This window comes from Epinephelus moara, chromosome 24, assembly GCF_006386435.1.
Source record: "Epinephelus moara isolate mb chromosome 24, YSFRI_EMoa_1.0, whole genome shotgun sequence".
NCBI classification, from domain to species: domain Eukaryota; kingdom Metazoa; phylum Chordata; class Actinopteri; order Perciformes; family Serranidae; genus Epinephelus; species Epinephelus moara.
The window spans coordinates 16,503,047-16,519,827 of NC_065529.1; the positions used below are offsets into that span (position 1 = coordinate 16,503,047).

Below are 16,781 nucleotides of genomic sequence, written 5' to 3' on the forward strand. Positions count from 1 at the left end.
TCCTTTAACCTCAGTTTGGTTTGAGGGTTTTCTTGTCTACACAGCTTAATCAAGTTTTGTCTCCACCGAGCCATCGAAACCTTTCAGTTTGTGCTTCACTTGTTTCTTCTTGCTGTACATTCTTGGTCTATTACATCATCACTTACTTCATAATTACCGTACGTTCTTGTGATAGACACCAATTTCACTGTATTCTATCATTATTTATATCGATATTTCATGGATGATTTTCTGTAATGAAATGCCAGTTTTCTTATCATAAACATCAAACAAGACTCTTTATAGCAAGCAATGTTTATTAAAAAACAGATCTACTACAAGAACTACACATAGAATTATATAAGGCCTATTTGATTAAACTACTATTGCTATTACTGTACAATATTGTACCAAAAAAGAGTGTACCTCTGTAATGTACAACATTGTATATACAAAGTACATCTGAACACAGGATTCTCCAGTAATACAGAGACAACTATAAATAGATTTGACATTACAGTCTTTTTTTTTTTTTTTTAGTTCTGCTGTTTTCAAATGGACACAAAAATGCATATTCAACAATATTCAATTCCGACAAATCATCCCCACACAGTTAGTCCACACGCAAGCCAAGTTGTTCAAGTGCACAATGATTGATTTGAGATCGAAGAGGGTCCCAGCTCCCCTTTGATGGCACAGCCGGGACAAAACACACCAACCAACCACATGCATGTCTGTATGTCGATGAGGTGAGTTTGTTTCTCACCGCACACACGGTCACAGTCCCTCCAGTTGTCACGATGAGGTAAGAGCAACACAAATACACCAGGTAATACACGAACAGTATACAGAGATAAAAATAAACCTTAACAAGTATAATTCATTACCTGGTAGAGAGCATACAGGAATGCAGTATGTGCTGTGTTTCTGGGGGAAAGGGGGAAGGCGTGATGGGAATATGTGGAGCAAAAATTAGTTCAATACTGTGTCAAGAAACAACAAACAAGGTGTTATTCAGTTTACCCTGAATGGTATGTGTCCACTTTTGACGTCAGTGTTTGCAAATGTATTCACATATTCCTCAATTCAACATCAGATCTAATTTTAGGTACATTTTAGCAAACAATATATGAATATATATATATATAAAAGTTTTGGAGTTTCTCGTCCTCTTTCTACTTAAAGCTGGTCGGCCACGAGACGAGACATGTCATGTATCCCTGCAGGCTTTTTATCTGGTCACATGTACACAGTGCATATTTATTCAGCGCTGAGGCTGCTGGTACAGTCGCTGTTGGGTGGCGTCCCTTTATGATGGGTGGTCAAGGGGTGAGGGGGGTGAGGTGCATACACACTCTACATCCACGCATGCTCACACAGGCGCACACACACACACCCAGACAGCTACACAGTTCAACATTTTAACCATTACAGATTCTGAGCATTACTTAACAACTGGGAACGAAAAGAGAGTAACAACAAAAGCAAACTTTGCTTAAGAACGCATCGGATGAGGTGGTTGGTTGTGCTTCTATCTAAACACACTCAAGAGGATCCTCAGCTCCATGCTTCCAGTTATCATGATTATTAAACATACATACACACCATTAGAATAATATAACCCTTTTTTTTTTTACTGTTAAGTCTGAAGTATATAGTTAAAGGAGCAAGCTGTGACTTGTGTTTGAAGTTGTTTAGTGGCTGGTACTGCGAGATATATAAAGTGAGCCAGCTCGCCATAGCGGCTGCTGTCTATGGCCCCAGCATGCAAGGAAAACCTGAAAGGCGTTTAGCTGCCACAAAACACCACCACACACACACATTTGGAGAGAATGTGTGTGCTTGTGTGTGTACAGTCCAACATTACGTATAAAAATGCTGGGTTTCAGTGGTCCCCTACACACGTAATAGAGCTGCAGGAGAGAAGCAGCATAATGCCTCAAACTACCAGCTTTCTGTATTGCTTTATATGTGTATTCAGAATTACTATTGGCCATGTTAGGTTTTGGAGAACACTGTTCCTGCTATGCTCCTGTTGTGGGACTAGTACTGAACAGTAATTAAAAAAAAAAAAAAAAAAAATCACCAAAATATCAAACACTGGAGGAAGAGATAAAATAAAGCTCTCGATCACATGACTTACACTGATATTTGGCCCAGTTTTCTTTCCTTTCATCATCTCAAAAGTCCACCTTTATCTCCAGCCTTCCACTTCTGAAGCAGCGAGTCAGTGTGTTTTCGTTTCTACGCCGAGAGAGAGCTTAGCATTTCACAGTCTATTCTCAGGAATCAAACACTCCCTTCCAGTCCGCTAGTCGTGGGTCATTAAAAAGAAGAAGAGAAAAAAAAAACTGTCATGTCTACTATACAAAAATCAAACAGTGCTTTTTGTTCCTCACTTAGATCTGTGTGTAAAGGCAAGTAACACTCCTGCACACCCACTCAAACACAATTTCAAACATCACAAACTAGTGTATGTAAGCTGAAGGTCAGTAGGAGTCCTGTTCCCTTGTAAATAAAAAAAAAATGTAAATCCAGTGATGCCTGGGATCTCTGCGGTGGCAAAAGAAGTGTCTCTGATCGATGATCGCTAAACTGCGCCATCTGATAGTTGACCTGTCGTAAGCAGAGCTGCCAGGAGAGGGCTGAAAAAAATCTTGACGCTCTAAAGGGAACATGGTGTCTTAAGAACTGGTCTGGACACCATGAAGTGAATGCTACACATGAGTAGTGGGTTAGGTCTTGTGTGAAACAACGAAGTGCTTTCTGCACCTGCTAGAAGAGCCGTAAGAATTTGCGAGAATCAGCAAGGTGGGTCAGAGCAAGAGGTCCTAAGCCGGGCAGGATTTGTCGTTAGACTGGGGTGGAGGTGGAGGAGGAGGGGTGTGAGGGAGAGAGTGTGTGTGGCCTGACAGTGGAGGGGGAGGCGTCGGGGGCACGGTAGAGGTTGGGGAACCCATGGCTGGACTGCCACCTCCGCTCTTTGGGAACACCACCGGCTTGGGCCTTGTCGCTGGGGGGCGAAGCTCTCTAAAGGAGGGTACAGATGAGGAGAGGGAGGAGGAGGAGAGAGAGGGGGATGTGGCGGAGGGCAGGGGGCTCCGCGGCTGGCTCTTAGCCGGGCGGAAGGAGGAGGGCACGTCGCTTGCGGAGGAGGCGCTGCGCTGCAGTGGGTGGGCATGTGAGGAGCCCCCCTCGCTGTCCCGTAACAGACGGGAGTGGAGTGGACTGGAGGGCTCCGAGGCTCCTCCTCCTCCTCCTCCTCCTCCGCCACTCACACCTTTTAGCTGCTCCAGTGTATCCAGGACCACATCGGGGGTGTGTGTGTGTTTCGAGGTGCTCTGTCTCTCCAACTTACTGAGCTCACTCATCGCAGCCTCGATGTCCTGCAACATGAAAGGCAGACAGAAACATATTATCTTGTGCATGCAAATACCCAAAGTAGCAGATGGGGATATAAGCGACCTGACACGCACCTGTGAGCTGGGCTCCACCTGGGCTATGACCTCAGGGTCCAGTGGTCTGTGGTTGCTGAAGCTCTTGGATCGTCCTGCTGAAGTTGTCTTACGTAACTGCGGACTCTCCACCTAAATGTTCATAATACCCTCAATTAAATTCTCGCCACATTAAACAAAATAGTCCTTTCACTACATGAATTTGTTGAAGCTAAGATGTCACAGTACCTTGGTCTTGAGAGAGGAGTGGCGGGTGACAGAGTTGAGGATGCTGTGAGCGCTGACGGGTCGTTTGTCTCCAGTTTCTTTCACCAGAGCCCCACCAACAGGAAGAGAAGCCGTTCTCACCCCTCCTCCTCCTCCTCCTCCTCCTCCTCCTCCTCCTCCTCCTCCTCCTCCCCCTCCGCTGGCTCCTGGACTCGTGCTGTCGCTCTCTGAACGGAAGGCTCTTCGGATGCTACCAGATTCTGGACGTTTTCTCATCCTGAATGAGACAAATATTAGAATACAATAGATTATATCTGTACTTTCCACCAACGGAACCAATTTTCTTGGCTCACCAAACACAAGAAACAACACAAGCATATAGACAAGATCACTGAGGCCAAAACACACTGGCGCCAACCAGTGCACACAAAACATACGCCCAATTATTTTCAATGTACAACCAAACACTGCGGCTGCTACACGCGCCTCGGTGCTCCTGGACGCGCCGCCCCACAGCACTTCACACCTCATCCTATTTCCAGCCTCGCCGCTCCTGAAAAAATGTTATTTTTCCCCCACTCATTCCTTGTTTGCACATACTGGCTCCTGTCGAAGCTCTTGTACTCTGCTGCCATGGCAGCTCGGCTCCTCTCCTCACCATGGATGTGCTGTATAAAGAGAACTCTGTTGCTGTTGCTGTCTCGCGTGGGTGTTGAAGAATGAATGAGGAGAGGCTCGTTAAAGTCGAGAAATATCCTGAGCTATAAGCCCCACAGTCCTGTCATTATAAAGACAATGGCAAAAAAAGATATTGCCTGGTGAGCCACAGCTTTGGAGAACAGCTCTTTGGGCGAGAAATCCGGTTTAATTAGTGAGTGTCCACACATGATTTTAAGCTGATGCATAGGTGGAGGAAGTACAGATCTTTTAGTTAAAGTAGCAATAACTGTGTGTGGTCTTCTGTTGATGTGCTGCAGTGTGACGTGACCTGTTTGTGCTAGGGGCGGCATTTCACATGCGTCACATAACGCACCACACCAAAGCAGTGCCAGTGTGTTTTCAGCTTCATAAACAGTTTCCACATTAAAAACAGTTTATGTCAGTGTCTGCAGCTTAAATCTCATCAGTCACTTTGCTGAGTGAGGAATTTTGATGGAACTTGGGATGAAGGACTTCTTAAATACATGTTAAGAGGGATTCTATAGTGCCTCCTGAAGCTCCAGAGCTCAAACTGGCTGAAGAGAGAGCAGGAGCTATCTTCCAGGATGCTCCTTGCTTTCTTTCTTATCCTTTCTGTTAAGAGTTGGGTCAAGGGCTTTTGTGGCTTGCCACATATTTTGCTTGATGTTGACACAATCATAAAGTTTTTTCTTAGATCTACAGTTTCAGCCAATTTAGGGGCAAAAAACTATGAAAACAACAACAACAAAAAAAGCTGCAAATGAAAATCTACAAAATACTGAGACACACTTGTTCAGGTTGGCCAAGTAGATGTCCGCCACATGAGCTCCAGTAGGAGAGGCAGCGCTGCCTCTAGTAGACACTCTCTCCTCCAGCAGGTCCCTGCTGTCCACATCAGGCTTTGGACTTCCCCTGCCTCCATCAGTCCTGAAACATCCAACAAATAGTTTACAAATCACTGCTGTGCCTTCATATTGCAAGTTAGAGAAGAGAAACTCTTTCTGTCTCTGATACATCACTGCGTCTTGACTCATATGATGTAAGGAAGCATGAGTCATGACAAAACTGTTGTCCTAATTGAGTAATAAACACAAACACTAGTCACCTTTTTCAAAACTACAAAGTTTTTCACTGCAAAAATAGCGACAGACACTTCAAGGGGAAATCCAGCATTTTTCAAACTAAGTATTCTATGACTGATCTAGATAACTTTTTACTCACCACCTCTGAGTTTTGAGAAACACAGACTCTAACAAGAATAGCTACAGTTAGCTCAGTAAACATGAGCTTCACACATTTGTTTACTTTTATGCAGAGTCCAAAGTATTCCCGTATAAATCCCTGTGGCCGTAGCCACAAAGTGTAAGAAATTCTCACACTTAATATAAATAAACCACAAGGAAGCTGACCTGCTATGATATGCAGTTTCCTACATATCACAGCAGATCAACTTCCTTAGCGATGGGGATTTCCAGTGGATGACTCTCTGTGTTTGCTTTTGGTCAGATCAAAGAACAAGCCTCAGTTGTCTTGATGTTTTTTTATGGGAAGCTCTTTGCCAATCTCAACAACAGAGACATGAGTAAAATATTATTATGATCAATAATCACTACAAAAAAAATGTATTTGTTATTCTGTTCTTTAATGCAGACATTTGATGAAGACTGGTGACAAATCTTACGAGTCTTGGACCACGATGTACTGGTGTGGCACTAGTCCATCCACCCCGTTATGTCGTCCCTCCCACCAGTCGTCAGACGCTCGCTGGTACAGAAGCAGAGACGCGCCCTTCTTAAACGACAGCTCCCGACTGGTCCGGCCTGAGTAGTCAAACCGAGCGATGGCTTCGAATGGGTCAGACTCTGAAACAGCCAAGGAGCCTGAGAATCAGAGGATGGTGGACAGACACAGGAAGTGGCAGAGAAGCAGAGGGCGGCAACAAATGAGAGAGAGAGAGAGAAAGAGATGTGGAAGAGAGGGGAAGCCAGATTAGTGCATAGCAGGTTAGTGCTGCTGCTGATGCTGATGCTGTGTTTGGTGACTGCACAAATGTTAAATAATGCTGAGCGGTAACAAAGCAACACAATGAACAGGTTACTGGGAGAAGGTGTGAGCGGGTTTAAACTGTTAGAGCTGTAGTAACTGGTGAGAAAAGCAGGATGAGATTACTTTAACTGGTTGCAGGAGGAGACTGACTTCATTTATTACAGTGTATAAAGTATTGCATGTATTCATATGTGTGTGTGTGTGTGTGTGTGTGTGTGTGTGTGTGGGGGATATGCACCATCTTCGCTGTTGTGGATGACAGAGACGGTGTCAGGCGCAGGCTCCTCCACAAGGGGGGGCTCACAGTGTGGACTGTCACTGAGGCGGACACACAGAGCAGATGAGGTTAGAGGACACAACAGCAAAAGACTCAGACTGACAACATGTGTTGATGACTCACAGCCTGACTTCATATTCCTCTTTCACATCACATAAGCTCACACTGTATGCACCGTGCAGCTACTTAGTGACAAGATTATAACCGTGCTGCAATCCTCTCCACTCCTTGAAATAACATTTTAAAATGTGCTGTCTGTCTCTGCTTGGATTTTAAGGCACTATGAGATCTAGAGCTGAGTTTGGGTTCATCCAGGGCCGCAGCCAGGAATGTACTGAGGCCATGAAGTCACTCCAAGGCACCCTCTATCCCCCCTCAGAAAACTCTCAACTGTTCAGTTATATTACCTGTTAATTTTACTTCCTGACATTACCTACACTGTCAGTAGGGATGTCACGAGAACCAATACTTTGGTACCGAGTCGTTGCCGGAATTCTAAAAACTGGGCTGTATTCGTTCTTCTGCGGTACTATAGGTACTACTTTATTTAACCATTTAGTCATTTATTGGTTGGTTTAAAAGTAGGTACATTCTGCTAAACTCAATCTACACTGAGTTTGAAAACAACCAATTAAATACCCACTATATGTCCATTTTAGTTGTTGAATGTAGACTCTCCCTAGGTTGCTAAAACTTCCCAGATCCTATGAGAAGTACAGTATTGACCACATGGCCTAAATGGCTGCTGTGGTGCAACCAAGCCCAGCCATGCCAGCGTGATAAGATTTTCTGTCTACGCAGCTCCTCCAGTGTGACGAACAGTCTAAACAACGGCACTGACTGGCAGTAATCATAATAACTGGTGCCGAGCCTTGTCATTACAGTAAAATTGAAAGTTGGCCCCTGTGGGTGCTGTGGTGTGTGTGTGAGTGTGTGCATGCTGTGCTCTCCCAGGCTGATGTGGTCAGGCGGTACTTTAATCTCCTATGTGATGGAGGGTAAGCTGATCCTCGTGGCCCCCTGGCCCTCAGCGGAGCAGACGAGCTGAGCTCCCCCATCACTCCACGGCAGCCCCTAAATCAACCACCTGGCCCCCTTTTTTTCTGCCCTCCTCATCATCTCCAAGCCCCCTCTAGTTAGATACCAAATGGACGAGCAATCCCCTGCTGTCCTGCTAGCCTTAGCAATTTAAGTTCCTGCACTACATGACTTATTAAACGCCCCTCGCATTACACACTCTCACTCCCCGCCCTCACCAGAAGTCATCCCCAGCTCCAGGGATGGTGTAGATGGGGCCCGGCAGGTCCTGCGGTCCGGGGAAGATGGTGTCATGGTGGATGATGATAGTTTTAATGAGCTCGTTGACGTGGGCCTGGCAAGAGACCTGGTCATGGCCCTCAGGGACAGACATCAGGGTGGGACCAAAACAGATGGCCAGGTTGTAGGGGTCCATCATGTTCTCCTCGCTGTACTGGGACAGGCTGGGCAGAAAGGGGGGAAGCAGAGTAATTCAGAGGGAATTACCTCATCCTTTTTTCTTAAACAGATAATATATACAAGACCGACTATGCACACAAACAGCCATGACATGTCATTTACAGCCTTCATCACCCTCTACTTGTGGATAAGCTGTGAATGCATATCTGTGTTTTGTTGCACAAGGTCCAACAGTAAACGCTCCCAGTGTCTGCATCAATACATCACTTCATTTGTACACTGTGGTGATGGAGGCTCTGATGATGTGAGTATGTTTCAGTGTGTGAGAAGAAGCAGGAGCACTGGGGTGACCATAAATCACTAAAGGAAGAGAAGACGCTCCCCTTCTGTCTCCGCTAGGTTTACCCAGGAGTCTCACATTTCAGGTCTACCACATCCCTTTTCTTTGTCTCTCACTCCCCTTTGCTACCTCCCTCCACTGAAAGGCTTATCATGGTTTTTTTAGGGACGGACTGGACAGCGTGGAATATGCGCCTCGTCATGTGTGCATCGAAAATCAATTTTGGATGTATATTGGATGATGCAGAATAACCACCGCTCCAGCCAGCTTGGTCTTGGCAAGATTCTGCAAAGATCCAGACTGGTAGAAAAAGATTTCCGCACACTTGCATAGCATACAATGTATATTGGATAAAAATATATATTTAACCAACGCTGCATCAAACAAAGTGCACATGCAGAAAAATGTTTTGTGAGATTACTTTAGGTGGAAACTACTTCTTACAATGACACAAGCCCTCCTATAGCTTACTTTATTTTAATGGCCTCTACACAAGCTTTTTCAAATTCTCCTTTATTGGCCACTGCTTTGCGGTGGAGTCTGTCCTCGTCTTTTTAAGGAGCTTGGGTTTGTGGCTGCTGTGAGCCCATTAAGACTGTATATAATACTGGGCTATACAAATAAACTTGACCTGAAGTGGAAAACTGAATCTTGCCTCAAGGACACAAGTTCCTGAAGTAATGAAGATGCAGAAATGTTCTTTGCACTTTGGACTTTCATTAGGGTTTGCACTTGACTTCCCACAAAAGGTTAAAGGATGTTTAGATTTGGAGTGAGAAGGCTAAATGTAGGCCTTTAACCTAATTGTGGTGTTTATGAAACTACTGATAGTGTATGGGGGAAATGTTAGCAAATGTCAAGAGCATGATGATGCTCCTTAACTGTTGAAAGACTCTTTCATATGACCAATACATCATTGGCTATTATTAGGCTTATGGTGATGAAAACTGTTTTTTTGAAGTCAGTAAACTTCTGTATACTGAAAAATGTACACTGATGAATATTTGAAAATGACTTTAAGGGGTGGTATGCTGTGACACACATTAGCATTAACTGAAAAGGCCCAGAAGTATGGCTGTTTTCAGTGGTCGGAGTAATAGTTGCAGTCTTTTCAACCCACCATACTTCGACTTGCTTAGAGTATGCTTAAAGTATACTAGGACTACAGCCTCATTTGAGAGAAATATGGAATATGAAACTATGCTGAATATCACAGTAATGATATTACTTGCGATAAACAAATAGATAAGCAAGTGTTTCTGCTGCTCTCACTACAATGCTAAAATACAATAAGTTTCTTGTTACATTTAAAATATTAAAAAAAAATATTTCCATCATTCTTTCATCGAACAAATTTAATATTGTACTGAACACAAAAGGCAACAACAACAACAAAAAAAGAGAATGACAGTTACATTTTAGTGTGCAGTTTTCTACTGATACTCTATTACAGTGGTTCCCAACTGGTCCAGCCACGGGGTCCACATTAGTTCAAGGTCCCACAGTTTAATATATCCAGCGTCATACTTGCATTTGGCTATGTCGTTGAGCTAGTTTGCTGTTTCTGTTATGTAGCTATCCAGTAGTCACTAACTCTATAGCAGAGAACAGCACTTCAAAATGAAAGCTCTGTGACGGAAATTCACAGTCCTTCAAAAAAACAAAATAGTTTTTTACAGAGCTGACACATTCGCAAGTCACTTGAGGTCCATTCAGAATGGACCCGTGACCCACTTTTGGACCACGACCCACCAGTTGGGAACTGCTCTCTTACAACTAACTCAAAACTCAGAATCCCTAAGTGTAGTATCACAGTCTTTAACAGTGCCTTTTGGTGCAAGCTAGCATCATGATGACGATAAAGAAAGGATTTTGTGCAGCCATACAGTGAACAGACACTATAAAAAGTGATGCATGTTGGGTGCTCAGCTGAGAGTATTTATTGTGTGAGACCATTGTAAAGCAAACCTGATGAAGCTTGAGGTGAAATGCATCGTTCACACAGGGGATCTACTCTGCTTTTCTGTCTTATACATAGATACAGTGAAGAATGTTCATATTGAATGTGGCTAAAGTTTCAAATAATAACATTAAACATATGTAAAACATGTCATCTTGGTTGACGATGTTGTAAATTTTGGTTCATATTCCTGCTGGAACATGTCCACTTGTGTTTAAAAGCTGTTACTGGTGATTTTTCACAGTAGAACATGCAGCTACACCCAGTAACAGTCATTCTGCAGCTGCAATGACGGTGCAGAGACACCAAGATATGGAAGACCTGAAAACTCTGACCTATCAGAGCAGACTGTGGTTTTTGTTAGGGGGCTTTAAGAGACAGGCACTAAAACAGAGCGTTTCAGACAGAGGGTGATACAGGTGTTCCAGCACAAACAGTATAAGGCAATAAAGTGTTTTTTGACCATTGAAGCATGTAAACATGTTTTAATAGAAACCAAAAAAATGAGCAAAATAGCTCCTCTTTAATAAATTTGACCTTTGACTGTGCAAATTTTTTTGGTTTAGTTTTATATCATAATTTGTTTTCTGATGTTGGTTTAATGTGACAGTTGTTCTTGAGAATGCAGCTTTTGATGTTAAGCTGCTCCCATCTCGCCTCGTTTGTGAGCTCTGTCCAACAACATTTGGCTTCTTTGGAGCAGTACGCCTCAGGGCTGAGGATATGCCGAAACTCAAATATAACAAGTGGTGATTGTCACACCGGTTTTACTGTGCACAATGTGTAGTTGCTTTTGTAACAGTCAATTAATTCTTTGTTTTATACAATATATAATTTGCAATAACGTCATAGCTACTAATGAAGAAGAGAAATCAGTCTTCTTCCAACAACTTCCTATAACCACTTATTGGCAGAGCAACTATAAATAGTTTAATTTTTTCCATTGGTTGACTTTAGTTTCTTGGTGTGTGTGTGTGTGTGTGTTTTTGTATGTGCTTGCATGTGTCCTCCCACTCACTGGTTGAGGAAGGCGAACAGATATCTCATAATGATGAGGGTTTTGCTTGGCAGAGATTGCAGACCTTTCTTAATGTGGACTGCCCGCTCCTGGAGGCTCTCCATCGCTGGAAAATAACACAGCCATGACACCCAGGAGATTACTCACACAATCAAGCCCATAAATACACACTCGCACAAACAGAGGAAAGGATGAGAGACTCACAGACACAGGATATGAGGTCATGGAAGACTTCCTTAGGGAAGAGGGCTTGGTCCAGTCCTCTAAAGTAGAGCTTCAGGACGCCAGCAATGGAGTCCATGTCGTGGTCATTCTGGTCCCCTGCCAGCGGGTCCTCACCTATATCCAGAAAACAAGACAGAGAGGAGAGAATGGGAGGGATAATAAGGCACTGGACAAACTCAGTGTGTTTAAAGTGCTTGGGGTTTCCTGTTGAATGACAGTCTTACCTCTCTCAAAGGCATTCTTGATGTCATTGACTTCCACCTGAGAGCCTGACACTCTGAAGATGCCCTCGTGCTGCAGACCTACACACACACATAAACACACACACAGGTGTTTAAATCAAAAGCACTGGGGGGATTTTACATGTTTTGTAGTTTCACGCTAAGAAGTTCTGGTAAAATTCCCACTTTAATCTGATCCCGAACCAATCACACTTGACTCAACAATGCAACCAATCAGTGCTCGGGAAAAGCTGATGCTAAACCTATCACTTCACTGGAGAATTTCACTCACCATGGCGACTGATGAAGCGGATGCAGCTCTCGACCATCAGAGGGATGGCCTCGCCAGACTCCTGAAATAAGGGGAGAGGAATTAACTCCCAATGACGGAACACACGACAGGAGGCCGGTGTGTGGAAATCAAACACAAGCGCACTTTCTTGTCAGGAGGATTTCCGCACACACGTCTGCACATGCACATGCATCAGTGCACACGTTTGTGTGTGCGGGGCGAGAAGGGAGGGTGGGCACGGTACCCAGCTGTTGCTAGGAGACGGCGCTTTTTCCTTTTCCCTTTGTTTGTTTGGGGTTTCCAGAAATCTCTGGGAGGTGCGGCTGTGGAAGGTATTTTGGCTGATATACGTGCCCATTGTCATGTGAATCCCATTGTAGTTTTAATGTGTTTAAAACATGACTTTCGTTTGAAATTAATGATCAAATGATTTCTTTGTAAAGTGAGAGCTGGTGGCCAAAACACGAGCTATCCACAAGGGGGAGCCACAAACATGAGATTCCCTGATGGAGCAGTTGGCTTTTGATCACTAATGCCTTGCTTCACGTAGCATTACAGTACACCAGCAGACAGATTTATCTGTAGACATAATTGTATTTGTGTATTGGGTTGTATTAATCGGAGTTATGTGATAATAACCAAAATGCTGTCAACCTCTAGGTGCCCATACACCCTGTGGGCAGAGGATAATGTGAGAAAACATGTGGTTTGAGTTAAAAACAAAGCTTCAGCAGGCTCTAACTGAGACGCTAACAGCCGCTCAGAAACAAAGACACACTTCTGACAGATAATTACCTGCTTCCGTACCGCCGAGTTCCTCCGTCCGCTACACAGAGGGAGAGAGAGAGAAAGAAACAGCACTCTGTCATTATGTCTCCAGAGAAAGTCTATTTATACTCACACAACTCTGGTAACGCTCTATTTGTATGCACAGACACATATGCACATGTGTTGAAAATATCTATAAACAGTGACAGGGAAAATAATACCCCAGGTTGCCAAGAAATCAAGCTCAAACACTGCTATGGTATATGCGTGTGTGTGTGTGTGTGTGTGTGTGTGTGTGTGTGTGTGTGCGCATATTTCCTTCCTTCACCACACCTACCTGGCAAGGCAACAGTCAGTCTTCTGACCTAAAGGGGAGAGAAACAGGAAGAAGGGGAGGGGACACGGAGAGAGAGATAGACAGTTATAGTAAAAGCAGGACACATTAGGAAACAGCTTGAGATGGACAGAAACAGGGAAACAAACTTCCCACTGAAGCTGTATACACACACAGGTTTTCCTGTAAGGTTGTGGAAATGCATACACATTCGGCCCTAAGGAACACCCTCCTCTCACACTTAAACTCACAGCTGCATCCACATATGGTCACTGTCACTGTGACCTCGCCCTCCACTCATTCGCACACACACACCCACACCCACACAGCGCTTGTGATTATTAGATAAATTAAACCCACTCTGCTTCCCCGCATGTGTCCTGATGTGTCCCACTAAACCACTCATCCCTCTGATCTGCTGCTTGTTCCGCCTCGAGGCACTGGGCCTTTTCCTGAATCCATCTCCCTCCTACTGGGGAGGCTCCCAGTACGCACGCACGCACGCACGCACGCACGCACGCACGCACGCACGCACGCACGCACACACACACACACACACACAAACACAGGACACAAGGATAATGTCTAAAAGGTATGAAGGACACTCACTCTCTCCCAGGGTCTTGTCGATGAGGTCATGCTTGGCCTCCAGCTTGGTGATCAGGTTCCTGCCTTCCAGAAACTCCTTAAGCTTCTACAGACACACACACACACACACACACCGGGGTCGCACAATGCACTACACTAATGCACAAATGTTCCTGATAAATCCTCCATGACCATAACTAGCACTAACCGTGAAGTAAAACTGCTCCGTCTCCTGCTGATTGGCCCGTCGTTTGGCCAGACTGGGCTTGCTGAGATAGGATTCACTGAAAGTGGACTTGACTGACTCCATGCTGTTGCTGTGATGGAAGCACTCTGAGACATCAAAGTCCTCCACCGTCACCATGTCTTGGATGGTGGACAGGGTGGCCTCCATGGTTTTCTTCACCTGATGGGCAGGAAGCGAGAGGAGAAAAGATAGAAAGCAAAAGTTGTGATTAACACACAAGACGGCTGCAAGAGGTGAAAAGATCAATTAACAATACAGAAAGATGTCTGACCTCCTCATTCTCAATCTTGAGTGTCGAGAGGCGGGACTGCAGCTGCTGACACCTCTGGAGCAGCTCGCTTTCCAGCGCCTGCTGTGCGCACAACACTCCCATCTACACCCACCCACACACACACACACACACACACACACACACACACACAGGAACACAGTGGAAAGTTAGACAATTAATAATGTGAGATAACATCATCACAAACAGTCATATCATAACATCATAACAGTGCACTGACTTAAAGGGATAGCTCAGATCCTTTGAAACAGGGTTGTATAAGGTACTTATCCATAAACAGTCAATCATCAACAGTAGATGTTGGTTTGGTACGTCTCCAGTTTGGAGAAGCAGACAGGAGTACTGCCATGGAAGCTAATGTACTGCTGTGGATGTGGGCAGCAGCAAAATGTATTTTAGCCACTCAAAAGAAGGTCTACAGAAAGAATTGTTAACAGTTTAAGTGTGCACTATATTGAGAATATTTTCATCACTTTACCCTGCCGTCAGCCCTTTCCAACAGGGAAGCACTTAACAGCTTCAGTTTCCCATCCACACTGTCATAAAAGCTACCAGATTCCATTGAGGAAAACAGTAATTTTACCTCACTTAACACAGGAGCTGCTGATATAACGCTGCCTTGATCAGTTCGTTTGTTTGTATTATTGTGTGACTTTAGTGAACCTGAACTAACTCAGTCACACAACCAAAGTTTCACTGGAGTCTGGCACTAAAGAGAGCGACAAAAACAGCTTCAGTTCCCCATCAGAAATCTCTGTCTGATGACAAGGTTAAGTGGTAAAGAACTTCCTAAATATAGCATACACTAAAACACATTTTGCTGCTGCCCTGTCCACAGCAGTACATTGCTTAGCTTCCTTGTCCGCACTCTAGCCTGCTTCTTCAAACTGGGGTCGTGCTGACCGCCATCTACTGTATGTAATCCAATGACTATGGGTAAGTACTTCACACAACCCCACTTCAAAAGATCTGAACTATCCCTTTAAGCTTCAATAAGAAGAAACAACACGCCTAATAAGAATGACTCGAGGAGCACAACTGTACCGTGTCTCCCATGTGGGACTGGAAGTCAAAGCGAGCTGGGGGACAGAAGACATTGTTGTAGGTCTCCATCAGTTTCTGTTTGTCCCCGTTGGCCTCCAGACTCTCTGTGGCTCCCTCCAGTGTCTCCAGGCCGGAGTGTTTCGACGACTCTACGTTCTGTTCTGCAGATAGGTAGGTCCTCAGGGCGCGGTGCAGGCTGGCGTGGTAGCCTAGGTCACAGCACTGTCACACCCACACATAAAACTAGATTAACACACATGGTGATATGCCAACACTGCAAATACTGCTGGTAAAAGAGAAATCATGTCAGTGGACAAAGAAGAGCAAACGTGCAAAGAGAGGTGACCGGTCTACTGCCTTCATTAGGAACACTGAAGCTAATGTGAAGAGACTGATCAAGAGGCCACCAACGGCTAAAACACACACACACACACACGCGCGCACTCACTATGTCGACAAATGTTAGCTGCTCCCACAGAGTAACATGGTGTGTTGATACTCACGTCAATGATGTCGGAGAGGTCATGGATGTAATATTTGAAGACACAGCTGTTGGTAGCCTCAAGAGCTAGCAGGTACTCATTCCTGGCCTTGATGGCCTTCAGCTTGTTCTCTGTGTACTTAGCTTGTCTCTGATAAAACCGACAGACAGATTGTACAAAGAGAGAGAAAAAAACAAATTGTAAGGGAGGTAATGAAAGAAATCAGAAGAATGGCAATGACAGGTAGTGAGAGGGAAGGAAGGAAGAGGGATAATAGGTGTTAGAGTGAAACGCCTCAGTATTGATTACGGATAATAAGAAGTGGAGAACCATGTTGCTGTGACAGGCCCCAGCTGTAGCAGACAAGGTTAGCAATAAGCCAGTCGTGCCCTCATAAATCATTCATGAGATGCACATCGTAAGTCAGTGTGACAACAGGTGGAGCACTCTGAAACAGCTTTCCTCTCTCTACCCGTTGCCCCCCCCCCCCACCCCCCCCACCCCACCCACCCCCCCCCACCCCACCCAGCACCCCAGCAGGGTCCGGCTCCACTCACCTTCTCCTTCATCTTCTCGATTTTCTTGACACTGGAGCGTCGGACGGGCTTCTCGTCGGTCTTGATGCTGGCCAAGGTGTCGGGGGAGCGTGGCGTCTGTCGGTCGTCTTGTCGACCAGAGCGTCCCATCTGCTTCTCCTCCTGCTTCTCCGCCTCCTTCAGCTTGGACTCAGCATTGATGCTGTCAGTGTTGTACATGTGGTAGGTCTTCATCACCTGGGAACACAGGGTTGAGATTTGCAGGTAAACACGAGTGCGCGCTTTGCCCCAGTTTGTCTCTTACTTCAGTTTTTGGCTCAGGATCAAAAGCAGTTTTTCATCAGTCAGCATAATG

At 44.9% G+C, this 16,781-nt stretch overlaps 1 protein-coding gene across 3 annotated transcripts in view; it reads right to left on the reverse strand.

Moving 5' to 3' along the window:
* Positions 1–278: 278 nt before the first annotated feature.
* Positions 279–16,781, reverse strand: part of srgap2 (SLIT-ROBO Rho GTPase activating protein 2) — a 66,144-nt gene continuing 49,641 nt past the window's right edge. The window contains exons 5-23 of one of the 3 annotated variants that reach the window (XM_050038115.1): positions 16,448–16,663; positions 15,912–16,040; positions 15,409–15,630; positions 14,347–14,448; positions 14,037–14,234; positions 13,850–13,934; positions 13,244–13,271; positions 12,934–12,964; positions 12,139–12,199; positions 11,850–11,927; positions 11,605–11,739; positions 11,401–11,506; positions 7,902–8,126; positions 6,607–6,686; positions 6,004–6,184; positions 5,112–5,249; positions 3,663–3,918; positions 3,456–3,566; positions 279–3,365 (exon numbers count right to left, since the gene is read on the reverse strand). In XM_050038115.1, the coding sequence (XP_049894072.1) occupies positions 2,811–3,365; positions 3,456–3,566; positions 3,663–3,918; positions 5,112–5,249; positions 6,004–6,184; positions 6,607–6,686; positions 7,902–8,126; positions 11,401–11,506; positions 11,605–11,739; positions 11,850–11,927; positions 12,139–12,199; positions 12,934–12,964; positions 13,244–13,271; positions 13,850–13,934; positions 14,037–14,234; positions 14,347–14,448; positions 15,409–15,630; positions 15,912–16,040; positions 16,448–16,663 (2,937 nt within the window). In that variant the 3' untranslated portion in view covers positions 279–2,810. The other 2 variants (XM_050038114.1, XM_050038116.1) reach the window with 2 other exon arrangements.